The sequence below is a fragment of the Impatiens glandulifera genome, chromosome 4, assembly GCF_907164915.1.
Source record: "Impatiens glandulifera chromosome 4, dImpGla2.1, whole genome shotgun sequence".
NCBI classification, from domain to species: Eukaryota; Viridiplantae; Streptophyta; class Magnoliopsida; order Ericales; family Balsaminaceae; genus Impatiens; species Impatiens glandulifera.
The window spans coordinates 57,953,244-57,979,801 of record NC_061865.1 but is presented as its reverse complement, the minus strand read 5'-3'; the positions used below and the strand labels follow the sequence as shown (position 1 = coordinate 57,979,801).

The following is a 26,558-nucleotide window of genomic DNA, read 5'->3' as shown; positions in this document are numbered from 1 at the left end:
AATATTATGGTTTTATATGAATTTGTATTTTTGTTAGATTTTTATCATTTTATCAAAATATTAATTAGTTGGTGAAATAAATATATTTTTTTAATTTGATATAAACGTGTAATTTAGTTTTAAATTGGATTATAAAATGTCAAATTAGAATCAAATATCAAAATTTGGCTCTTTCTCAATATTTTTCTTTCAAAATCTATTATTAAAATGTGATTTAATTTTTCCAATTTTTTTTGTATAATTTATAGTTATTGTAATTATTTAATTAGAAATACAGCATTATTTTGACCATTTTTAACTAATGACCTTATTATGTGAGAAGAACAAAAAAAAAAATTACAAAAGAATACAGTCTATTTGTTTGAAAAAATTAACTTTTGATAATTCAAATAAAACAAATAAAAGTTACATACAAAAAAAAAAAAAATTGCAAAACAACGTTAACAACAACGTACAAAATTTAAGGAGTTTTCAAACCCCATAATTATCCCATGTATTTTATTTTAATTTAAGACATTTTTATTGAAAATCAAATATAATCTTTTATCACTCCACCAACATAGCTTTTATCACTTAAATTATTTACTATTTAATAAATTAAATTTTATTTTATTTATTAGATAAATTAATTCACCATGAATAACATTATCTCTTGATAGTATAAATATAAGTTTAAATAATATATTATTTGTATTTTTTTTTAAGTATTAAGGTGCCACTAAAAATTCCATTTCAATCCAAGTAAAAAATTCTCCATTTCCAAATAACTATTGGTTAAATTGAAAAAAAAAAACAGCAAAATTGTCAACATTATGTCCAAAATTGAAAAGCATCTCAAACAATATAACAAAATATTTTTTTTTAAAGAATCTAAATCATGCAGCAAATAATAATAATAATAATAATAATAATAATAATAATAATAATAATAATAATAATACAAAGGAATGGTTCTATTTTGTACATAGCACCAAGGAGCATAATACCAAATAAATGGGATAAATTAGTCCACCATTTGAGGCATTTAATAACAATAAATTGATTTAGCAAATTAATTATTTAACTTAATTAATATGGCATGTGATATATATATTTATATAAATTAAAACAAGAAAATGACAAGAAGTAGAAGGCATGTCTTCTCTTATGTTAACTACTAACGTGAGATTGTCATTTGACTATTATTTATTTTCTTTTCTTTTTAAGATTTTGTTAATACAAGCCGGCTACCAAACATTTTCAAGTTTATTTATTCAATAAATCTCACATGTTTTTATTTTTATTTTATTTTTCATACATAAATATGTATTAGTATTTATAATAAATGTCAAATTGAAACATAACTTTCCATTAAAATTTATAAAAATTGCATCCATGAATATAGTTTCTAAGATGCTCTCTTTTCACCTTAAAAAGATTTACATAAGCATTTATAAAATTAATTTATTTGAAATGGTAAGAATTTATTTAAAAAATAATATTTGTTAATTATTATTATTATTTTTTATATATAAAATTAATTAATAAAATAATAATAAACAAATAACACTAAAAAAACAAGTATATTATTTACATTTTTAGAGTTACCTAAACAATGTGACTGGCCTATGGGGTGATAAATTTATCCCATGAACTTCTATGAAATGATTTTGCGGAATTCAGCTAATTAACTTATCATGGAATATCAATGAAAAATAAGAGACATTAAAACCAAAATAAATGAAAGTTTACAAACAACAACTATAAATTTGTTCGATCCAATCAAAGTACAATATACTAAAACCGAGTCGAGAAGAAAGCAGCTCAGATTTATAATAAATCAGAACTGCAATATCAATAATCTACAAGTTTTAATGGCAATCACATGAAGGGTTTATTTATATAAACCTAGAAATGATTTCTCTCTTTCTTCTACTCTTTTCCTTGCAGCCTCTCTTGCCTTAAGTGCAGATGCTTCCTCTCCAGAAACAACACTCTTTTTCGCTTTTACATCTTCTCTTTTCCTCTTGTTCACAGTCAAAGAAGATGGTGCAGCACCTTTAACACTTCTCATTGGATTCAATGGTGTAGACAAAGACACAACACGACCGGGCGCAGGCCCACTTTCATGATTCTTTTCAAGTATTGAAGATGGTTTTGTAAAAACCGATTTATTCTTTTGTATCGATTTCAAAGAAGATTTACATGCTACAATTGCCTCTTCCCTTGTTACCCACTTGCCTGTATTATTATTCACCCAATAAATCATCCATGTATATATATTTTTCAAAAACAATTAAAAATACTGTACCTAAAGAATCGGTATAGTAGAAGCCTGAGTTCGGGTCATAATGGCAACCGTTTGTTTTATTATAATAGTATCCTGAAGAACTGTCAAGATCCCACTCTGTAACCAAGAAAGAAAAAAAGGGTTTAAGAATATGACCATGAATGATGCTTTTTTTTCATGTGTTTAATATGTTATTATGAAATATGCACAATTATATATTCTACCTCCTTCAAAAGTTCCAGTCCCTTCATCGGGTGCTGCTAATAATTTCACATCCTTAGATGCAGAGACATCCTTGTCGTAGCTCCGCTTGGCTTTCTGGCAAGAACAATTGACATAAACAGTTTATTTCATAACTTATATTGGAGCAATTACACATAAAAATTTAGACATAATCAACAAACAGTGTATTTGGTTAGGGGGCAATTCCAATTATATTATTTGTTTTAAGGACTTAAAAGGAAGAATTGAATTTAGACTTTGATTTCTGATGGAATTAACATAAAGTATGTTTATTGGGTTTGAATCCCTCTTAAATTAGCTTTGAATTTCAATTCTTAATCACATTTTATGTTCCTCACTCATTCCAAGCAGTCTAATTCTTCTTCCAGCAGCTAAAATTCCAAACAGCAACTAAATCTCTTAAAATCAAATAATGTCCTAAGAATTATAGTACTATAATTTTCCAAACATAGAAATTTAGTTGTAATTCAATGACTATTCTTATAGAAAACATAGCCTTAAGTATTCTTAAGTTTGACACATTAACAAAAGAGGGGTTCTACTTTCGGTAGTTACAGAAAGTAGACAAGGAAGGAGACCAGTAAACAGCTAAGAAGCATTTTATTATACTCAAAACCCTAATCACAATAAAAAAAACAAAATCTTAGGTTGTAAGACAGGCTTCATTTTCCAAAAGTACATATTCTGGAATAATCAGAAGGTTCAAGGATGATCATATAATAAAAAGTTAGATGTAAACAGCATATCAAAATCAAATTTGAACTACAATTATATGAACAATGTTAAATAGAAAAAAACAACTCACTGCTTCAATTTGTTCAAGGGCTTTTTCCGTTTGTTTTTGTTCCTTATCTTTAGCTTCCTTATCTTTCCGCATCGTTGTGAGCCTATTTCCAACATTATCCTTGTGACGCTGACCAAGTTCATGGTTTCTAATGCTTGCTGGATTGTTGGATATGAAGATTTTGCAGATGTCACACCATTTGTTACCTTGACTAACCCAATACTGGAACCATGTGAAACAGCAGATCAAAATAATCAAATCAGAAACATGAAAATGTAGATAAAACTTCACATAATCTCAACTGAACTTCAAGAAAACTCGATTCCACTACTTCTAACTACATATGAAATACTCCAAGTTCATGGTTTCTAATGCTGTCTGGATTGTTGGATATGAAGATTTTGCAGATATCACACCAATTTGGTTACCTTGACTAACCCAATACTGTAACCATAGTAAATATCAGATCAAAATAATCAAATCAGAGACATGAAAATGTAGATAAAACTTCACATAATCTCAATTGAACTTCAAGAAAACTCGATTTCGCTACTTCTAACAACAGATGAAAATATGAAAATCTTGTTCCCACCAGAGAAAGAACGAATCACTATCATGTTTCTCACAATTATATATCAACTATAGTACCTCAGTCATGGTTGCTAATTGGATCTTCCTTCCTTGCAAGACGAGGATAAACACAGTAGACTGATTAGGGTTCCGACTTCCGATCACCAGAAATGCTTTCTTTTTAGCTGTCAACGAAACAAGATAGGATTGGAAACGGCATAAACAAGTATGAATCTTTGAGATTAAACAAGCGAAGAGTATAAACCCTAAATTCGATTCTTCTCCCTTACCGTATGATCTTTGATAATACAAATTTCTGAATCAATTCGGATTACAATGGGAAATTTGAGGAAATGACCCTAAAAAGGGGGCTAATTATGTTTGGTGCGGGCCACTAATTTTTATAGCGCTGGTGACCCCCAAACAATTTTCTGCCGAAAATACACCCGTTGCGTGACGCACCCTCCGGTTGCGTGACGCACCTGAGGGCATTGTGAAAAGTCCACAATGCCCTTACTATATAATAAAAAAAGTTCCAGTTTTTCTCTTTCTTTTCATTTCTTTCTTCTTCTCTTTCTTCACTTCCCTTCTCCTCCTTCTCTCTAAAAAAGACAACCACAAACGAAGGAATCCCAACGAAGACGGAGGAATCCCAACGAAGGAGATGTCTCTTTCTTCTACTGGTATGCTTACTTCTTCCTTTATTTCTTTCTTTGAACGCATTGTTTGTTAGGGTTTAGGGATTGATTAGGTAAATGTCACCGGCGGCGAAATCCGGGTGCGTCACGCAGGTGCGTCACGCACCTGAGTGGCGCACCCCAAACCATTTATAGTTAGTATTTGCATTTCATTGTTACGGTGTCTCTCGATTGATAGTAGCAACCATTTGAATATGTTATTTCTTTTTTGTGTTAACAGTTCAAATATATTGGGTTGATGAAATTCCCTGTTGAAGTACCCAATTTATTCTTTGAAGAAATGAGGGTAACTGACAACTGATTTTAGAGTGTTGAAGGCTTGAAGCATGTTAGTTTATTCTTGATTATGAAATCTTACTCAAATTGGATCTATATAGCTATCTGGTGTCAATCCAAGCTGTGTGGCCCATAAAAGCCAGATTTTGTAGTTTAGGATTGTAGTAGATTGATTAGCTTCTATTTTTAATTTGATGACATAGTTTGTCACATATTTCTCCATTGTCTGTTCAAAACTCAGGATAGAGAGATTGATGAGTTAAATGAGCAATTGGAAAGATGCAAAATGTGTTGAACACTTGCAAGTTCATCTGTTGGAGGAGAGAAATAAAAGGTCTCATGTAGAAAGAGAGAACGTGAGATTGCAGAGCCAGATCGACATGTTAATCATTTTGGTGCAGGATAATGACGACGAAGAACCCTAATTTTTGGATCTGATCGATCTCTTTTATGATCAACAAAGATCAGATGATATGTGTCTTTATACTGTCTTTTATAAATTTTTTCTTATTTGTTTGTAAATCAAATATGTTGGGAACTTTATATGTAATTACATTGGTTTGTAAATCAGACATTACTCAATAATTGTCACCCTATGTTGGAAACTTTATAAATATTTGAAATTTGATTTATACTGAATTTTCGAAGTTTTTGCGGATTGAACCATGAAAAAATCAAGTCGAGTTTGGTTTGAAATAGGTAAAATCGAGTCAGGTTAGAATTGTTGCTTATATCAGTTTTAGTGTTTGTGCCTTTTATGTTGAAATGAGATATTCTACTACATGTTTTAACTTCAAATAATAACAATTTAACTATCTTGGAACTCTGTTACAATTTATTTGTAAATTTTTATTTTGTAAAACATTACATTACCTCAAATCACAACTTCTGGTTCACAAATCACAACTTATTTGTAACTATCCAGATTTGTTTAACCCTCTATAACTTGAAACTAAACCATTGAATCATTTCGTTCAAAATTCAAAGATTTACCTCAATCACACTTCTCTTATCAAATAACAAATAAAAAACAGATAAATAAATTAAATGTTTGAACCAACTTAAATGAAGAATAATCTATAACAAAGGTGTTGTATATATACACAGTACAGAGTTTACAGCAAAACTCAAATTGGCACAACATATAAGACAATTCTAACAAAAAAAAAGATTTGTTCATCGTACTCGAGGCTGCTGCCGATGGGCTGGTAATGGAGAGGCAGCAGAATGTGTCGTATTCATGGGCGAGCAATGATGCGTTTTTGGTGGTAAGTTACTTTTCGAGTCATTAGCAGTTCGAGTTTTGGATGTGTTTTTCAAGGATTGGATCTCTTCTAAGGTGGCTAAAACGTGTGACATTTTTGGGCGTACTTTAGGCTCTGATTTTAGACACTACAGAGCAAGGTTAGCAGCCATAAAAGCTCCCTTTTGAGGATATTGTCCTTCTAATTTTGTGTCCATAATCCTGAATAGTTTTTGTTTGTCCCCTAAATAAGGAATAGCCCACTCCACTAGATTCTGTTCTACACCCATTCTTGACTTGTCAACACCTAGACGACCAGATAGCAATTCGAGTAACACTACTCCAAAACTATACACATCACTTTTTGTCGTCAACCCGACCTGTTTGTTGATTGACAAAATCACAAAAATAATGTATGAAAGTTGATTCTATATATAAGAAAAAAACAGAATCTTGCAAAAGTTCTAATCTATACCCGTGGCAACATATTCCGGTGCTGCATAACCGTGGGAACCCATCACTTTAGTCGATACGTGTGTCCTATCTCCAGTTGGTCCTGCCTTGGCCAACCCAAAATCCGACAGTTTTGCATTGAAATCCTACACAACACATTCTCTAAGTAATAATTTTCTAAGTGAAAAGTAAAAAATTCAAAATTTTATTGGCATATGTTGAAAACTAACTCACTTTTGAAAAGATGATTCTACAAGCTCCCTTTTGGCAAAAACTCATAAACCAAGAGCTTATCCTTATCACCTATCACCTTCTGAACAATACCCAATAAGCTTAACCAGATTCGGATGAAAAAGTTGGCCAAGATAGTTAACTTCCGTCTGTATATAATAATACTTGGAAGAAGTCAAAAACAGAGCAAAATAATTAAAACCTGAAAAAAAAGAAAAAAAAAACATACCAACCACTCCTTGTGACCTTAGAAGCCTTCAGGTTTAAGTTTCTTGACAGCAACAACGATGCCAGAACCTGGTCTGAAGTAGTGAACAATTGTTCATCAATCCAACCTTTGAATACATAACCGAATCCACCTTCGCCAAAAAGACTGTCAGGGCGAAAGTTTCTGGTGGCGTTCCTTAGCTCGTTATATGAGAATGCCTTAGCATGAGTTGATGAAAGGATTTCACTCTCTGATCTTGGAGATGGGATAATCATATCATTATTTTCTCTACAACAAGATGGGACTGTAATATTGTTCATAAAAACAAACAAACAAACCAATTGATTAAACCTCAAAAACAAATTATTATTATTATTTGGATCCTAAAAACAAACAAACAAACAAATAAATAAATTTCCTTTCTTGGACGCTGTTAGAGGTTATACCAAATCAAGAAACTACATAAAAGATTTCCAGATAACTAAAGATATCAAATCGAACTGGATGGATTAACTAACTCTACAAGAAACACATTTGTTTGTTACCTGAATTATTGGAAGGGATTTGAGCTGAATCCTGCGTGACGCACCCTGCGTGACGCACCTTGCGTGACGCACCCTGCGTGACGCACCCTGCGTGACGCACCCTGCGTGACGCACCCTGCGTGACGCACCCTGCGTGAAGCACCCTGCGTGACGCACCCTGCGTGACGCACCCTGCGTGACGCACCCTGCGTGAGCATCCAACCAACCAACCTGCATTCAACGAATCAGGGCGAATCAATGATGTTCTGTAAAAGAAATCAACACAAACAATCACATGTAAAAGAAATCAACACAAACAATCATATGTAAACGAAATCAACACAAAATATAAACGAATATAGTGGAAATTTTATCTTCGGTCGTCGTCGTTCGCCGTTGGAAGTTCTTCGCAGCTATAGGCCATTGAATATGGTGGAATGGTCCACGGTGCCTCTTCGATTGGTTCTTCAGCGATGAAAAAGAGAGAAAGTCTTCTCCGCCACCATTAGGGTTCACGGCGGAGAAGAAAGGGAAGAATGGATGAGAGAGAAAATGAAACGAAAATGAAAAAAAATTAAGTCTTTATAGGGTTCAGGGTGCGTCACGCATCTGGAGGGTGCGTGACGCATGGGTAAAATGGTCATTAAAAAATTTGGGGGTCACCAGCGCTATAAAAATTAGTGGCCCGCACCATCGGCTATTAGCCCCCTTTTTGGGGTCATTTCCTCAAATTTCCCGATTACAATAATGTTTAGGAAACATAACATATTTTGCCCTTAACCTTTTACATTATAGTAATTTCATCCTTAAATGATTTAAATAATATATCAAACAATAACTATATAACTAAATTATACTTAAACAAGTATGGAATATATACATTCTTAATAATTGGAATTCAGATTTTTAATATTTGAAATCTATGTTTATTAATTTTTTTAATATTTGAAATCTATGTTTTTTAATTTTTTAGATTGGGGCAGTGAAGGCTGACAGAACCGGGACGAATCTATTTAGTGACTTCGGTGGATTGAAACCTACCCGAATTTTTTTTTTTATTTGGTAGAAATATGACATTACCTTAATTTTTTAAAAAAATTTAATATAACTTCATTGTTTTTTTTTATCTAATTATTAAAAAAAATGGTAAAACTTACTTTTATATATTTATTTTTTTCAAAATTTTCTCGTTATTATTTTAAGCCCACCCTAAATTTTTTTTCAAGTCCACCCCATTTCGAAATCTTGGGTCCGTCCCTGAACCGAACTTAGGTCGGGTGGCTCGGTTGCGAGTGCATCTAGGGTTCAGTCGCAATGATCACATGTGGAGGCCACGGTATCGATCGATTTCGATCCAGGTCGGGCTGGAGTGCTGGCCATAATGCAGGCCACGGTAAAAAAAAATATATATGTCACAATCGTGGTCTACTTTCTCATTCGCGGGGAAGAAAGACCCTTGCGCTTAAATTTCTGCCAAATATCATTCCAGGCTCTCTTAATTAAAAACTAGCTTATGAACTTTGGTAAAAAAAAACAGTCTAAACAAATGATTTTTATGTGAGGTTTTCACCATTTTTATTAGAACTTTATATGAAAGAATTCATAGACAATTCAAAGAGTATATCTAACAACGAGAATAAAGCAATTATACATGGACCAACAATTGCGCCGGTTTTATGCACAATGATTAGCAACTCCAAATTCATTAATGCTGCCCAATTTCACTAGATCATGTGGACTAATTATTTTAGAAGTTTAATCAATTAATTAACATTTTTTTTATTATGCACGTCCTTTTATATATATATATATATTATTTTAAAAAGATAAAAGTCACTTTTAAAGTTCAAAGATTCATTTTAAGCTAACCATTATTTCCCTAACAAAGTTGTAAAAAATAACTCTAATATCTAAAATCGACATTTTGAAAATAAGTTTGTTGTGACTCATAACATATACTCATAACTTATATTTTTTTCGAATCGCGTAAAAATAGATGAGAGGGGAATTGATACACGGAATGAAACTATTTATTCACTTATCAAGGAGAAACAAAATGGAAGGTACAACTAGAGTATTATACAAATGTCGTCCAAACTTTATAACTTACCTTTCTCTCGAATCTCACAAAAAAAAAAAAAATATGATGAACACAAATTAGGATTCGACAAATATTAGATTCAAAAATATTTAAAGTTATAAATTGAGTGTAAAAATGAGTGTGTACACGTTTCAATCATTTAAGACCCTATTATAAACTTTTGGTTATTTTTAAAATATAATTATATTTTATTTAATAAATGATTTTAGACCCTAGGGCCTAACCATTTTGTACAAATTATTCCGATCATGTTCATACATAAAATGAGGGTAAACACTTATTAGCAAAATTTAATCTAAAAGAGTATCTGAAAAAAAAATACAAATCTCGAAATTAGTTTTCAAATAAAACGAAACGGGTCTTTTAGAAAATTTATTTTTATTTTGTGAAAATTCATACAAATAAGATTAAAAGAAAATATTGGTCTAATTTTAAGAAGGAATGAGAAAAAAAAACATTTTATAAATTGATAAGAAAGTATAATTGTCCTTAACAAACGTTGTACAATTGTTTAACTCAAACCAAGTAGCTGGTTCCAAAAGTTTTCTTAAGAAAATCATATATTTTTCGAAACCAAATCCTGAAAGTAAACAACTATCCAATATCCAATCCTATCCAACCCGATTCAACTTTTTATTCTACAAGACCTTTGCGAAAGTTCTACCCGACGCACCATGTAACAGTTTCACAAAACCGATGAAGCTTAGCTTTCCATCAGTATTTCTAATCCAGTCGTTTAGTACAGCATGAACAGGAACCGAAGGTCCCAACCCGAGTTCCTGCATTACATCAATACAAAATATGTACATGTATTAAATTTCATTACTCTAAAATTTGGTAAATGAATAATATGTGCAAAAAATGTAAAACTAACTGATGCAAGTTCTTCAAACACAATTGCCTTGTTCCCATCATTCTCAAAAACATCGTAGGCACAACGAGCATGTTGATCCCACAAATCTAACGTTTCTAGCTGATAAACGCTTATCCCAGCAGCACAAAATTCATCGAAATTCATCCGTCTATATTGCAATGCATTTAGCTGTCACACACAACAACATACAAAAAAGAATTACTAAAAAAACATATGCAAATTTCAATACAGAATTATCTGTTCATTATACTGTTGAAAGTAGATCAGTTATCCTAGAGTCTTTCATAGCATCTGTTGCATTCTTCATCAAAGCCTAAAAATATAAGAATTCAAACAAAAATTAACTTTTTTTTTACATTCCATAATATATATAAGTAGACAAGAAACAAACCAACAAACAAACAAACCACTTTAATGTTGTCTAAAGTGATACAACCATCTTTAGGATCCAACAATGCAAACTGCTCCTTTAGATGAAACAGTTCATCTGAAGTCAATGTCTTAGATAAAGCTCTCAAAGCAGATTTGCGAAGAGATGATGATTGCATATAAGCCTTCAAGAGCCTGAAAACGAGAATGTCAAGAGATATTACTTTGACATCTCGATAGTTTCGAATCCACGGATGACCTGAAAAGGTTCCATAGTAATTGAGTAAAGTATATACACAAAACTATATAATCAGACAAGTTTTTTTTACTTTTTACTCACTCAAAGCCTGAGCAGCACTCATTCGTTTGCGTGGATCTTTATTTAATGTAAGTTTCACAAAGTCTTTAGCCTCAGGTGAAAGTGTAGGCCAAGGGGATTCATCGAAAGTTGGAATAGCTTTCAAGACAGCTTGAAAGATACCGGATTCAGTTCTAGCCCAAAATGGACGTCTGCCAGATAAGAGAATATATGCAATTACACCAACACTCCATACATCAGCTTCAGTGCCATAAGATCTTTGTAGAACTTCAGGTGCTACGTAGCATGCACTTCCTACAATGTCGTTAAGCCTTTCATCTGGACAATGTTAATGAAATATGTTTGAAGATTGGAAGGTGTTGTTGATGAAATGAATGAATGAAACAAAGTTTTGACAATAAATTAACCTGGTTTGACGAAATCTGATAAGCCAAAGTCTATAGCTTTTAACTGGGAGTTATCATACTTGGATGTATACAAAAAGTTCTGTTATTCAATTAAATAATTCAAATCACTATTAGAATACCATTATGTTATTTTTTAAGACTTTCAAGTGATCATAACTAGAACAGTTAAATAAGAATGTGTTAACTTTTTAAATTAAAAAAGAAAATCACCAAATAAATGAAAATTATATTATGATAAAGTTTCACCAATTCTTCACCAAACAAATTCTTAAAGCTGATATGATGTGAGATTATTTGAAAAATATCTATTTTATGAAATCAAAATCTTATTTGAAGAAAAAGTTGAGTATTTAAATAAAAAAATTGTTTAAAATTTAAATTTTATTTTGTGCTCATTATTAATTTTGTTTAGAAAACTAAGGTATTTTGTTTATGTTATTTTTAATTATTATTTTTTATTTATCATTATATATTAATACATTTTAAGTCTTTTTATCAAAATAATTATGTATCTCTCAAAATAATTATGTATCTCTTTAAAATTAATACTAATAATTATTATTTAAATAATACGGGTTATTAATACAATCCCTATTCGTTTGAGTTATTTAAATAATCCAAACTAATCAAATATTATTTTACTTTTTTTATTAATTAGATCACTAAATTTATTAATTAAAATATTAAAATATTATTTATATTAAATTATAAGTTTTTATTATATTATTATATTAATACAATTTTAAGTCTTTTTATAAAAAAAAATTTTAAAAAAATATATACTCAAAATCATACTATTTTAAAAAGAGATAATCTTTTAAAAAAATCTCTAAGAAGTCGGCACCACTACTTCAATTAAAACTTTGTTTTAAATGTGTACTTGTATTTTAGTGGTTGATTTGAAAATTAAAATATATTTTTTTAAATAACCCAATATCAATAAAAACAAGTTAAGTAGACAGATATTTGAAGTAATTGACCTCTGGCTTTAGGTCTCGGTGTGCCACACCTTGGAGATGACAAAATGCAACAAAATTTAATATTTGTACCATGACAACCTTTGCCTCATCTTCCGAATACTTTCCACCCCTACAATATGTAAATAAGTAATAATGTAAATGATATTAATAACTTTGAGAGATTTATCAAGATCAAAAAAAGGTATTAATAATTTACATACTACTCCTACCCAAGATACCTAAAAGACAACCATTACATTTTTAGTTATTACTCATTTACCCTTCTCCAAACTAATGAAACCTAGAAATAGTCTTTGAATGTGGAGCCAAAGTGTTACGTTTTGTATGAAAAGTGTATCTAGACTTGACCATTAGGGGTGTCTGTTCCGAAGTTCCCTGTTTTATTTCCTCTCATAGGGAGGGGCAAAATAGTAATTTTGTTTGTTTGTAATATTACTGTTTTGTCCCTCCTAACGAGAGAACCCGTAACCCGTAACAGAGTATTATATCCCAGGACCCAGACCCAGGCTCGACACCTCGATGCTGGGGGCAAAATGGGAAACAAATTAAACATGACCTGCAACTATGAAATAAACAAGAGAACAAACACCTTGCAAGTATTTTATCTAAGAGCTCTCCTCCTTTGCATAACCTGAAAGAACATGGAAGAAGAAGTAATTAAGAAATGAAGTAAAAAAATAAAGTAGAATTCAGAAATGGAGCTTAATTACTCACTCCATGACAATGTATACATTGTTATAATCTTCAAATGCATCATAAAATTGAACAAGATTCTTATGTCCAGTTAATGATCTTAATATCTTCACCTCCCTTCTTACATCCTCAATTGCAATAGCTGTTGTCATCTAAAAAACCAACAAATTCAAATTCTCATATGAATTTATCATATCTCATATTTGAAATTTGAATTACCTTCACTTTAGGAATGATCTTGACAGCTACTTCTTGACCTTTTAGATCACCTTTCTTAACAATGGCAGAACAAGTATAACCAAAATGACCTCTACCAATTTCTTCACCAATTTCATACCTAGTTATAAACTGTTTGGAGAATCCAAAACTCTTATCGAGTGATGAAATATCATCATTCTGATTCTCCCCTTCTTGTTTCTTAGGTTTTGATGATCGTTGCCGTAGTGCTAAAACTGCTTTTATGTGCTTTGCTGGTGATGGTGGAGGAAATGGACGTTTGTAGGATCTACGTGGGGTTGAGGAATGTAATGGGTTAGGGCTGTAGAAGGAGGAAAAAGGCGATTTCTTCACGGATTGATGATGATGATTATCGGTTGTTGGAGTTTGGTATGGTGTGTTTATTATATCATTTCTTGGGGCGTATGGATTTGATTTTGATGGTTTTGATGTACAGGTTCCCATGTAATTGGATTTCAGAATTAGGGTTTCAATTCAATGGAATTTTTCAGTGAATCTTCAGTTAGCTGTTAGCCTGTTAGAAGAGAAGAAGATCAATGGGGAAGAAAGATGATGAAGACCGTTTTATTAAGCTGTTGGATTCCATTTGTCACGTGGTTGTCACGTGATTTTCTACTGGTCTTTTATTCATACAAAATTGGGTCCCGCCGCCCATTCAAATATTGATATGAAAGTGGTAATAAAAAATAATTTGTTATTTTTTGAATTGAAAATTTAATTTTTCAGATTTTTAATCATATTAATCGTTGCTATTTTTTTTAAAAAAATTAATTTTTTTCACTTTTGATCATTTCTCTTCTAATTAGTACAAGTCTTTTATTCGAATTATCTCGTTAAGAACTGTTCATATTAATTCCTTGTTAAATCAATATATTACACTATATGATATTAAAAACTCTATTTATATAATTTTATAAAAAAATTATTTTTTTTTAAAAAAAATATGATAGGATATGATATAGATAGTAGAAAAAAAAATCCAAAATAAAATGAAAAAAGATAGTAGCTTTAAGTCATGACTATTTCTTATGATTAGTAGTATTTAATAATTTATTATTCAATTACATATAATTTAAATTATTAATTACACTATTTTGATATTAATTTTACCTTTTTGTAACATTAATTCATTTTTTTCAATAAATAATTTTATATTAATCAATTACTTACTGGGAATTATTGTGTACGTTGAAAAATGTGGATTGATACGGTTAAATTTGCAGGTTTGAGACAATTATAAATAATTTGATTGGAGAGTAATCACAGAATTTTCAACCATCTCAAACAATCATTGTGGATTATTCACTTGTTATTTTTGACATTATACGAGGCTCGATTTGGGAAACCAATAGATTCGATTAATTTTTTTTTTGGAAGATCTTCGCACACACTAATTTTTAATATATTTGATTGATTTCTCCCTCACACTATTGTTATACTTTTATTGTTATGCTTTAATGACTATCTATTTTATGGATCATTCTTATTTTATTTATAAAATAAAAATTAATTCCTTACTATGGTTTTTAAATGTTCTATCTGCTTAATTTATTTTATATATTTTTTTAAGCATAATTTTGTGTTTTTATAAATAAATTTGAAATAATTATTATTAGATTGTCAAAAATTATAAAAAAAAAAGTATGAAATTAAATTATATCCCATTATTTGATTAAAAAATATAATGGAGTATTTTTGTTAATCTAATAAAGATAAAACAACACTTTAAAGATTGGGGCTTTATGAACCAAGTTTCCATAACTTGTAGGACTATTTGATAAATATATGAAAGCTTTCTTGAGGGAAAATTTGATCCTTATTCTAATCTTTTAGGGGAGCAGTTTTGAAGAAAACAAATACACTTTTAGAAGAACAATTTAATATTAACGGTGAGGTTGGTTAACCTAAAATAATTTATGGGGGATAAAATTGAATAATATGGAAATTCATAAAATGCCAAATTAAGCAAGCAAGTTACAATTTAGGACAAAAAGAACCATTCATATGCATAAAGTAAACTAATTTGGAGGGACATAGTAGTAGTTGATGGACATGAGAACTTACCTAAACCAATATCTCAATCACAAAAGCAGGGCCCTTTTGATTCTAAAGAATTGAGCGATAACAATTAAGAGTTCAAACATGTCAACATTAACATTCGTCAGAAAACGATATTATTGACAAATACAAGAAACCTCCAAATAAAAATATTTGGTTTAGCGTATGATCTCGAGTCACGACCTTAAGAAAAGTTGACACGTAAATAGAATGTATCAAACAAAGAAAAAAAAAGGTAAAGTCAAATTTCTAGAATTAATATGAAACTTATTATTTGCGGGCTCTATTGACTATTGACTTGTATTTTGGTGTTTTCAATTAAACAAATGAATATGAGTGGTTTCTTATCCACTTTCTTTGACTATAAAACATATAATTTAATAATTAGTCTGTTTTTTTTTTTTAAATTTAAAAAGATTTAAGGAGTCGAATCCACCTTATATTCACATCTACTATTTTTTTTTTTTTTTTTGGAAAATACATCAACTCATCTGGATCTACTTGCACAATAAATCACTAACATAAACTCACACAAATATAATTTCAATTGAACCTATTGAATTCAATAGTTAACATAACTTCATTTCATTCTAAGTAATTTGAATTAAACCTAATTAAATGACTTTATTTGACAACGAGCTGATATCATTTTGAGTTTTTATTAATCAAAGTGTGTAAATTATCTTTCAAGCATTTAATTATTAGAAAAAATTAACACATATAATACACGACTAGAGAGGTAAACGAGTCAAGTTATTCATCAGTAGTTCGATCAAAGCTCAACTCAAGCTCGTGTAACTCAATTTTGTAATCGAGCTTCAGTTTAAGCTTATACAATTATATTTATCTTAGAGTATCTCGCGAGAATCTTGCTTTATAAATATTAACATTTATATTTATATAATATATATTAAATTGTCTTTATATTATATTTTATTATAAATTTGATGATTAATAGTATAATTTTATTATAAAATTTGTGAAATGTAAGATATATTAACTTTCAGATAATATTTAGAGTTCCAACTATTCCGTTGATTCGATCATTGTCTAAAGCGAAATTTTCCAACATATTAGGATATCCTATTAGTAAGGCATTCTGGGCCGATTTCTCAGATTCCAATATTATTGACCGATTTGGTAATTTTAATTAATAATTGTTTTTTTGAATTGTCAACGAGCCGAATTTGAATATATATTTTGATACTCGATCAAGTATATATAATGCCAATCGAGTGGTAGGTACTCAGCTCGATTACACCCCTATGCACCACCACAACTTCTCATGTTGAATATGTTAATTTGAACGAAAATCGAACCTTAAACCTTCAAGGATAATAAACATATTGTTATTTTGCAATTGGAACATATTATGTTTGACGATAATACAACACCATTATGTATTTTTCTCTTAACCAAGGTGTTTTGGACTTTGAAAAAAGACTACCATAACCATTATGACCCCTCACTTTAATCAATTTGTTACATTCAATAAAATTTGAACCTTAAACATCAAGACAATAAACCTTGTTATCCTGAATCATTCTAAGTTGTATCCACCATGAAAACAAGCAATAGTCAAAATATGGTTTTGGGCTTAGCCGCACCACATCACATTCATATGGTGAAATGTATAACCATTCACTAACTCGAGGATGGTGCATGTAGTGATCAACAACGAGATGTTTCAAATGCTCATTCTCCATTCATGAGGTATGATATATACCATTTCGAACTGTAACATCTTTTCTTTCTCCTTCAAGACTTTATATGCAACCAACTTCAACTCTTCATCAGAATCAAACTCAGCCTGCAATATATAAAACAAAAACACAATTACAAAACCAATGGTTAACTATATATGTTGAATCTTTTAGAACAACAACAAGAAGAAAACTCACATTCTCGTCCTTAAACCACTTGCCATGACAATCCCTCTTCCATCCAGCAGACGAATAATTAATCTCCTTTTCATGTTGCTTCTTCCGTGTTATCCTCTCATCTACTTCGTTCACACATACAGTGGATGAAATGACTATCCATTCTCTTCTCCAAACCATGCATACTAGAACTGATGTTTCTAAATGCCTTTATCGTAGTCTGTTCACGCAGAGGCTTTCCAGATGATCTGCAATGTTCAGACACTGCAATCCTCTTATTCATCTCGCCTTGATTCAATGAACTCCTTTGCTTCATCTTCGACTCTGCAGATCGATGGCGCCATCCCTTCATATGCAAACGTATTTGCCATTGGAGAGCTTCTTGTAGAATGATGTGTCAATTCCTTCAGCTAACAAATCGTCCACTTTCCTTCATCTCTCTTTCTCAGAACTCAAGAACACCATACAAAATGTTTTAATTATTAAATATTTAACAAATTTATTTGAATTGTCTTTATTCAAAACTATTTTATTATAAGTTATTTTCTTACATTATGAAAATTTTAAATTATTATCTTTTTCTAAAAAAAAATTCATATATAAAATTCTCTCCATAAGTAAGATATATTTATCAAAATAAATAAACTTATGCAATTAATTTTATAAGTATTTTGTTTATTATTATTAGGGCAAATTACCTGAGCGGCCCTCAAACTATCTCGATCGCTCACTTTTGGCCCTCAAATTAATTTTTGAAACAAATCGCCCCTTCAACTTTTATAAAGGTCACCAGTGGCCCTTCCGTCAATTTTTTAGTTAAACCTAACGGTTTAAATTTAAAATATTATTTTTTATATATTATCTTTAATCTTATATTTTATATTTATATATATAATTATTAAATCGCTTACATATAATATTATATATATATATTATTATTAAATTTTATATAATTATTAAATCTTTTGATCTTTCAAATTATTTTAATCTTTTACAATTACTTTTAATCTTTCAAATTATTTTGTAAAATATATATTCTATAAATTATATAAATTTATTTATATATATATAATTAATGATTAGGGATAATCCATATAATTTATTTTTAAACTTTGTTTTATATATATTAAAAATAATTTATTAAAAAGTAATTGTAACCTTCTAACTACTCAAATACTTTTAACACTTAAATTATTTTTTAAAATATATATTATATAAATATTATATATAAATTAGTTAAATATAATATATATAAATTATATATATAGATAAAAATAAATAATATATATATTATTTATTTATTATATAAAAGATTTAATAATTATATAAAATTTAATAATAATATATGTATATATAATATTATATATAAGCGATTTAATAATTATATATATAAATATAAAATATAAGATTAAAGATAATATATATAAAAAATAATATTTTAAACTTAAACCGTTAGGTTTAACTAAAAAGTTGACGGAAGGGTCACTGATGACCTTTATAAAAGTTGAAGGGGCGATTTGTTTCAAAAATTAATTTGAGGGCCAAAAGTGAGCGATCGAGATAGTTTGAGGGCCGCCCAGGTAATTTGCCCTTATTATTATTTTAATTAATTTTATATTTAATTATATATATAAATAATAATTATATATAACTAATATTCTTTTAAAACAAACTTTATAATTTAAATAAACTTTTAATTTTAAGAATTTATAAATAATCAACCATTTTAAATAAATTCTTTATTTTAAAAATAATTAACTTATAATGTTACAAATAAAATAAATTATATCATAACCCTAAATGCATGTTTAATGACATTACATAATATATAGGGCAAATTACCTGAGCGGCCCTCAAACTATCTCGATCGCTCACTTTTGGCCCTCAAATTAATTTTTGAAACAAATCGCCCCTTCAACTTTTATAAAGGTCACCAGTGGCCCTTCCGTCAATTTTTTAGTTAAACCTAACGGTTTAAATTTAAAATATTATTTTTTATATATTATCTTTAATCTTATATTTTATATTTATATATATAATTATTAAATCGCTTACATATAATATTATATATATATATTATTATTAAATTTTATATAATTATTAAATCTTTTGATCTTTCAAATTATTTTAATCTTTTACAATTACTTTTAATCTTTCAAATTATTTTGTAAAATATATATTCTATAAATTATATAAATTTATTTATATATATATAATTAATGATTAGGGATAATCCATATAATTTATTTTTAAACTTTGTTTTATATATATTAAAAATAATTTATTAAAAAGTAATTGTAACCTTCTAACTACTCAAATACTTTTAACACTTAAATTATTTTTTAAAATATATATTATATAAATATTATATATAAATTAGTTAAATATAATATATATAAATTATATATATAGATAAAAATAAATAATATATATATTATTTATTTATTATATAAAAGATTTAATAATTATATAAAATTTAATAATAATATATGTATATATAATATTATATATAAGCGATTTAATAATTATATATATAAATATAAAATATAAGATTAAAGATAATATATATAAAAAATAATATTTTAAACTTAAACCGTTAGGTTTAACTAAAAAGTTGACGGAAGGGTCACTGATGACCTTTATAAAAGTTGAAGGGGCGATTTGTTTCAAAAATTAATTTGAGGGCCAAAAGTGAGCGATCGAGATAGTTTGAGGGCCGCCCAGGTAATTTGCCCTAATATATATGTTTAAATTTAGGATTAAAATACAACCTTTATAGTATAAATCAAACTTAAAAGCAGTCTCTGACAATTTTGCAATGCACATTTATTTTTTCATTTTATCTACTAGAAATCTGGATCATGATCCAAAAACTTACACATTTACTATGTTTGTAAAAATACATCAAAGATCTAGAAAAGAATCTCCTTACAATAAACACAAAATCACACTCAGAATACCAGATACAATAATAAAAACAATCAAATGATAATCCTTAAAAAAAATCTTATACCCAACAGCAAAAACAAACAGTAATTCGATTCCCTTGAAAAAACGATGGGAAATCACCAGCTTAAAATCCACAAAGTTAGATGAAAAATAACATCCATCAGTCGACAAGGCAACCGATTTAAGATTATCAGTTTCATCACGGAAGTAAAACAAAGCAGGCAGAATAAGAAGCCAGATTAACTAAGAATTTCAACTATTTACAAATCATATAGATATATTATCCCTTTCGGATTTTGTAATAGTTTTTTGTTGAAATGATTAACTAACTGCCTTCAGGATGCTGCTGGCATTGCTGTTGAGACGATTACATAAGACAGGTACTGAAGACCGTCCTGAATTTTTGCGATAGCTGTCGTTTTATCAGATTGAAGGTTCTCTGAATATGTATTGGCTTTGTCCTGAATCAGTTTCTGTGGGAGATCTTCGCTACCTTTCGATGCTGCCAAGTATGTTTCAGCCACATCTGTTATACCTATAGTGCAAAAAGAAGAAGAATTTATAAATGAAAGAGGGTAAAAAACAGAAAAATATTGATTTGGATGAGATACTATTATGGAACGTGACTTAATTAGACATGTATTCATAAATTTGTTTACGTTTTCTCATGTAAATCTAGATCTAGAATAAGCTCAAGCTGCATTAAGTGTTTCCAATAAGATATTTTACCTTATAATGACAATTTTATTAATTGTCAAGGTTAAAGTTGTCTTTCGAACGTTCTTACTAGATTAAGAAGTTAATTTGCAAAAAAATTAGCTTAATTTGAGACAAATCTAAATAATTAAATGATCTCAAATAATAGTGCTATTAAATCAACTTAATTCAAATAAGCACCAAATAATTTAGATAACCTTAGTGAAACCATTATGAAATCTAAATACTATTCAGGATGAGGGTACCATTCAATCCATCAAAACCATAGTTGAAGTTAAGATTCAACTGAATATCAGGGAGAGCCATTATTAGAGGATTTACTCTCCTTTAGTTCAAATTTACCACCCATATGGTTCTATATAAAATATGAAAGATCGGGGAATTCTATTACTATTGTGGTCACATTGGGTATATGATTAACACACATTTTAATGACAAATCAGGGTTCAATCAACATGTTAGGCAGTATCAGGTTATGTAAAATAAATTTAGATTTTTATATTGGAATGAAAAATAAACGCTTGAACATAAATACCTGTGATGAAACTGCTGCATAATGATTCCACATTTTTAGTTGCTAGTATTGCCCTTGTCCTAACTATCATAGCCTTTTCAGCTGAATCTTCAGGCCACTCAATGTTTAACGTATTTATACCATCATCTTCTTCCTGAATATTGCTCGAATTCGATATGATGGATTTACCAAGTGTCAGAAGCTGTGACACTGCATAACTACATATCTCTGACAGTCTCTATATAACAAAAGCACATTATTACGAACAATATCAGTACACCTATTTACTAGTGACATATACATAAGAAATGGTTGAATGTCTACTATAGCATACATGAATTCCTTCGGAATGAAGAGCATCTAATCTCCCAGTAGTTTTGGGGATTATGTCATTCTTTGCCAAACCAGCTATTGCATTTGTGAAGCTACAAATTCAGAAAACAATTAATTATTTATTTAGACCAGGGATCATTTTCCCTATATAGGAGGGTAGCTGCTAGCACAACACCCCACCGACATGACCCCAACTTCAATCAAGGTGCTTTTAGTGGGAATTGAACATGAGACCTTAGCATGTTAGTTCAAGACTCTTACAACTTAAATGAGATATGGTTAGAGCAAAAGGAGAAGAAAAAGAATTTGTTTAGAACGGAAAAGTAATATTACCCAGAAGCTATTTCAGCAGCCCTTGCTACACTCGAATCATGCAAATCCTTTACCTCGTCTGCACCTCTCTCAGCGATAATCTCTACATTCTTTCCCTTCTCCAAAAGATCAGCGTTTCCCCCTATTTCAGAGTTTAGACCAAAAATTTGTTGAACATGTTTTAGCTTCCCATCATAAAAAGACTTTTGATCAGATGTCAGCTTCGCTTTTCTACGATTAAACAATAGAGCATAGTGGTTGGACAATGCTTCCAGTTCCTGAAAATATTGTAAATAACAGTTAAGAAGATATAGAAGAGAAGCTTCATAAAGTAGTAATGATTCAACTATGAAAAAATGAACTTGACCTCCAATTGTTCAGGACCTCCATAAATATAAAAGCACCTATCAAATGTTACTTCCTCCAAAAACTGATCCTCATCCTGATGCTGTTCAGTTATCTTCTGTTTCTCAACTTCTATACCAGTTTCTGCAATCAGAAGATCCATGGTCTCCTTGCCAACAAGTTCAAGCACTTGCATTCCCTTAGCAGTGAAAGCTTTTCCAGTCTGTATAATAAATCCAGAAAATAAGATTTTGTAGAACAAATATTTCTTCTTTTCCACCCCTTTTTGGCTTAGTAACGAAAGAAATTGAAGGTTACTCAAACCTCTATAATGGAAGGGGCAACAGACCCTGCTGCTGGTAATCCACCATGCTGGATAGAATCAGCCAGGTTGATTGCAGAATGCTCAATCCTGAAAAAAGAGAAAATATATGTTTTTAATTTCACTAAGGATGTCGGATATATAAAATAGCGGTGAGTCTGAGCAATGAACAACTCAGTGTAAAGAACCCACATGAATTTGCTAGGATATTACTTCAATCATTAAACGATACGTGTTTAAACAACCTATTCTGTAGTACATTCAATTCCAAAATGGACAAAATGAGAGGAAATAACTATAAACTGAGCAATGACCAAACCAGTGTAGAGATCCCAGATGAATTACTAGGCTATTACTTCGATCATTAAAAGACATGTGTTTAAACAACCTATTCTGTAATACATTCAATTCTAAATGGATAAAATGAGAGGAAATAACTATAAACATGTTTAAATAATGATAATAAACTTTAGTGCACACATACAACATGATTCATGCCATGAAGGCTCTCATTCACAAGAAACTCGTAACTGAAATTAAAGTAAACAATGTTTTATTTTTCTACCTTGAATCTTGATGCATGACAGTGTTTTAGCTTTTCTTATAAATACTGATAAGTTGCAGGTAAGGTAATCATTTCAAACTGCTAGATATGAAAATGGCACTACTACTGCATGAATGCCCTAAAAAATGTCACTTACTAACATCAAATTCTCAGATTCCCATATTACAGTGCTAAAAGTAGCTATTCTGGAACGCAAAAGCCTTCTCAAGAAGTTTCAGTAGCATTGTCCTATTTTCTCAACAAAGCCAAAAGATAAGAGCTTTCATTGAATCTCTTTTATGATATTTATTGTTGTAGAGACAATTGTGAATGTTGTACTTAAACATTATAATATCTAAGGAATCATGCAGTACGAGGATAAATAGCTTCCCCCGAAGACACCAGATTAAGTTTGAAAGTTAGACTTCTACCCTCAATACATTCAATAGCAAATTTGTGCGTATCACATATTTCAAATCCAATGATGTTGTTAACATGGACTTATCACTAATTCATATATTGAATAGAAGAAAAGCTAAGTGCAACCCAAACATACTTTTGAACAATATTAGAACCCCCACTCCACACACTTCCCAATGCTTGCCATGCTCCTGTAGCAAAATTCTCCACAGAACCATCAAGAATCTTCAAACCCTGCACAAATTTATAAATGGAACTCATTTCTCTAGCACACAGGAAATTTATTACAACTACAGCCGATGAATTTTATAGAAATAGTTTCACATGCCTGTCCAAGAAGTGAATCCTCACTGGCATTCCCCAGCTTGTCCAAAGCAGCCTTACGCAACTCATCATCATCTTCCTCTTTCTCCTTCTCCTCTTCTTTAAGATCAGGTTCACCTTTATCGTCCTCGGAAGACTCTGAATCCTTGGACATTTCTTCACCATCTTGAAAGCTCTTTGCAACCTCAGCAGCCTTCATGGAAGAAAGCTCTACTTGTCAGGAGTATAAATAATGCATTAATTGTCAACACCAATATGTTACTTTTGTCTCTTCTTTAAAATTTCTTTGTTGTTCATTTTCTTAAACTTAGTGTAGTTCGAGTAACTAGGCTGTACACTTAATAAGAGGAATCCAGTTACACTTTCTCAGAACATTGAACTGCGTTACTGCAACCAGGAGAAGCATTTCAAGGACTCTGTGCCTATTAGTTCTAGCATAGCATGCTCATCCTAATTGGAAAATGGAATCAAAATTATCAAACAGTTAGCATTAGCCAAGAGATTCTAATTACCCTACTTTCTCATCTTCATCTCCTTCACCACTTTCATGTATCTGACTAATAGTGTGTATACAATTGCATGGGTAGAATATAAAGTATTTCAACCACATTTAATATCACAAGAGATTTCCTTTTAAAACATGAATCCCCCTTCCTAATTTAACACTAATTCGTCATTGATTAGACATAATACTCAACTACTTGTTCTCACTAAATCAGAAAAAATTAACCTAAATTGCTACTAACCCTAAGAGATCACAATTAAAAGAGCAAACTAAAGCAAATTCATTTAACATATAATAAGAATCAGAGAGAAAACGATATACATTGCGGGAGATCTCTTCGGCAGCATTAGCAGCGACTTTCTGAAGATCTGACAAAACAGAAAAAGCAGTGAAACCCCAGCCGCCCCAACCGCCGCCGGATTTCTTCGACGACTGAGCTTCTGATTCTTCAGTTAGAACTTCTGGTTCCTTCTCTTCGGCAACCGTTTGCCGCTCATCATCTTTTAACTTCGAAGCGTTGTCTTCCATTGATAACAACGAAATTGAAGATCTTCTTCTGAATCTTTCTTACTAACAATTTGAAGGCTACAAATCCTAAAACGTTTATTAACAGTTTACCTAATTTCAATCGCCTCGATTGGATCTACCGTTTGAGTGAAAGCTTTGGATGTTGAGATGTCTCATCGCTTTCAATTGTTCTTCATTTTCTTCTCAAGCTTCCCTGGACAACTTAAACGACGTCGTTTTACAAATGCATGGAAAACCTTTCTAGTCCCTCTAAAATTAGAGATATTCGAATTAATCCTTAAAGCTCCCACTATTGATTATTAGAATTATTAACTTTAAAATTATTTGAAAACTTGTATTTTGTTGATCACTGTTACTGTTATAATCATTAAAAAAAATTATAGGTGAAAAGTGTATAAAAAAAATAACTTTTTGATAAATTTTAGTTTTGATTTTTGATAAAATTATTTTTTTTAACAAATAAGCTCAATTGTCCTTATTTTCAAACTTTAATATTATTTTATTTTCTACAGTAAAATAATTTTTGGATTTGTAATGAGATATTTGATAAATAATAATTAAAAAAATATTTATTTGCGTAATTAGTCTAAAACGCTACTTATCTCCTAAAAATATTTTCAAATACAAGAATACGTACAATAAATGTGTGAACTAAATTCAGTCGGTTTGTTCATTGAAATATACCGTTAAACGCTGAAGATGGTTTGTGGAAATTTTAAACAGCCGATTTCGATTTAGTAGGTTAAAAAATTAGTTTAGTTGATTTGATTTGTTTGTAAAAATAATTGCTAGATAATACTATATCTAAAATTTGTTTTAAAAAATAAATAACTAAAATAGCAATAAAAACAACAACATACAGTACCAAAAAATAAAAAGATTCATTACTATTATTATTTTTAGTTTTTAAACATTAATGCGGGTGGACCAGGTGAGACACAGTCGACTAGGCACTAGTTCAACCTCTCATTATGTTGGTTCCATTATTTTCAATTTAGTTTATATTGATTAAGGCAATGTTTAGACGGTTTCACTAATTTTTCATCATTAATGTACATAGGACCTGTCCTGAAATGAGACGGCTAGGGCTGCCCTACCAGGCCCAACAAATATAAAAAAACAATTATACTCTTATTAATATAATACAAAATTAATTATTATCTGAGGAAGAAGGTCGTAGAAGGCTAGGGATGGCAATAGGGCGGAAAATGCATTTACCATTTTCGTCCCGTTCGATTTTTTTCGGTTTTAGGGAATCTCGCGGAACACCGTTAATAATTTTTTTTCTTTTAAATAAATAAAAATTATACAATAAAATTATATATAGG

The 26,558-nt window shown here is 30.0% G+C and overlaps 4 protein-coding genes and 1 pseudogene across 4 annotated transcripts; all 5 read right to left on the bottom strand.

The window, feature by feature from the left end:
* Positions 1-1,704: 1,704 nt before the first annotated feature.
* LOC124935802 (zinc finger protein ZOP1) lies at positions 1,705-4,175 on the bottom strand. The gene is made up of 6 exons (XM_047476229.1): positions 4,157-4,175; positions 3,945-4,051; positions 3,318-3,518; positions 2,494-2,587; positions 2,291-2,386; positions 1,705-2,220 (listed from the first exon to the last, which is right to left on the bottom strand). The coding sequence occupies exons 2-6, from the start codon at positions 3,951-3,953 to the stop codon at positions 1,874-1,876; spliced, it is 747 nt and encodes a 248-aa protein (XP_047332185.1). The 5' UTR covers positions 3,954-4,051; positions 4,157-4,175; the 3' UTR covers positions 1,705-1,873.
* A 1,841-nt stretch (positions 4,176-6,016) lies between these two features.
* On the bottom strand, positions 6,017-7,250 carry LOC124935522 (annotated as a pseudogene).
* Positions 7,251-10,211: 2,961 nt separating this feature from the next.
* LOC124936140 (CDPK-related kinase 5-like) lies at positions 10,212-13,968 on the bottom strand. The gene is made up of 10 exons (XM_047476604.1): positions 13,462-13,968; positions 13,264-13,394; positions 13,139-13,180; positions 12,550-12,658; positions 11,570-11,648; positions 11,184-11,480; positions 10,882-11,102; positions 10,725-10,787; positions 10,475-10,642; positions 10,212-10,379 (listed from the first exon to the last, which is right to left on the bottom strand). The coding sequence occupies exons 1-10, from the start codon at positions 13,921-13,923 to the stop codon at positions 10,239-10,241; spliced, it is 1,713 nt and encodes a 570-aa protein (XP_047332560.1). The 5' UTR covers positions 13,924-13,968; the 3' UTR covers positions 10,212-10,238.
* Positions 13,969-17,224: 3,256 nt separating this feature from the next.
* LOC124935521 (sodium channel modifier 1-like) lies at positions 17,225-19,223 on the bottom strand. The gene is given in 5 exon segments (XM_047475951.1): positions 17,225-17,347; positions 17,439-17,625; positions 17,657-17,768; positions 17,771-17,847; positions 19,213-19,223. Coding segments are annotated over 5 exon segments (510 nt in total).
* Positions 19,224-20,445: 1,222 nt separating this feature from the next.
* LOC124935692 lies at positions 20,446-25,396 on the bottom strand. The gene is made up of 9 exons (XM_047476110.1): positions 25,024-25,396; positions 24,202-24,390; positions 24,010-24,107; positions 22,912-22,999; positions 22,610-22,810; positions 22,264-22,520; positions 21,932-22,022; positions 21,619-21,835; positions 20,446-20,901 (listed from the first exon to the last, which is right to left on the bottom strand). The coding sequence occupies exons 1-9, from the start codon at positions 25,228-25,230 to the stop codon at positions 20,702-20,704; spliced, it is 1,548 nt and encodes a 515-aa protein (XP_047332066.1). The 5' UTR covers positions 25,231-25,396; the 3' UTR covers positions 20,446-20,701.
* Positions 25,397-26,558: the final 1,162 nt, after the last annotated feature.

Excerpts from the sequence above, each read along its gene's own strand:
- LOC124935802 (XM_047476229.1), bottom strand. Across the intron at positions 2,588-3,317 it reads CCCTTGAACAAATTGAAGCA|AAAGCCAAGCGGAGCTACGA; the intron begins GTGAGTTGTTTT and ends TGTTCTTGCCAG. Across the intron at positions 2,387-2,493 it reads GACTGGAACTTTTGAAGGAG|AGTGGGATCTTGACAGTTCT; the intron begins GTAGAATATATA and ends TCTTGGTTACAG.
- LOC124936140 (XM_047476604.1), bottom strand. The coding sequence starts at position 13,923 with ATGGGAACCTGTACATCAAAACCATCAAAATCAAATCCATACGCCCCA. Across the intron at positions 13,395-13,461 it reads AGATCATTCCTAAAGTGAAG|ATGACAACAGCTATTGCAAT; the intron begins GTAATTCAAATT and ends TTGGTTTTTTAG. Across the intron at positions 11,103-11,183 it reads GAGTGCTGCTCAGGCTTTGA|GTCATCCGTGGATTCGAAAC; the intron begins GTGAGTAAAAAG and ends GAACCTTTTCAG.
- LOC124935692 (XM_047476110.1), bottom strand. The coding sequence starts at position 25,230 with ATGGAAGACAACGCTTCGAAGTTAAAAGATGATGAGCGGCAAACGGTT. Across the intron at positions 23,000-24,009 it reads GGTTCTAATATTGTTCAAAA|GATTGAGCATTCTGCAATCA; the intron begins GTATGTTTGGGT and ends CTCTTTTTTCAG. Across the intron at positions 21,836-21,931 it reads TTCATTCCGAAGGAATTCAT|AGACTGTCAGAGATATGTAG; the intron begins GTATGCTATAGT and ends TTTGTTATATAG.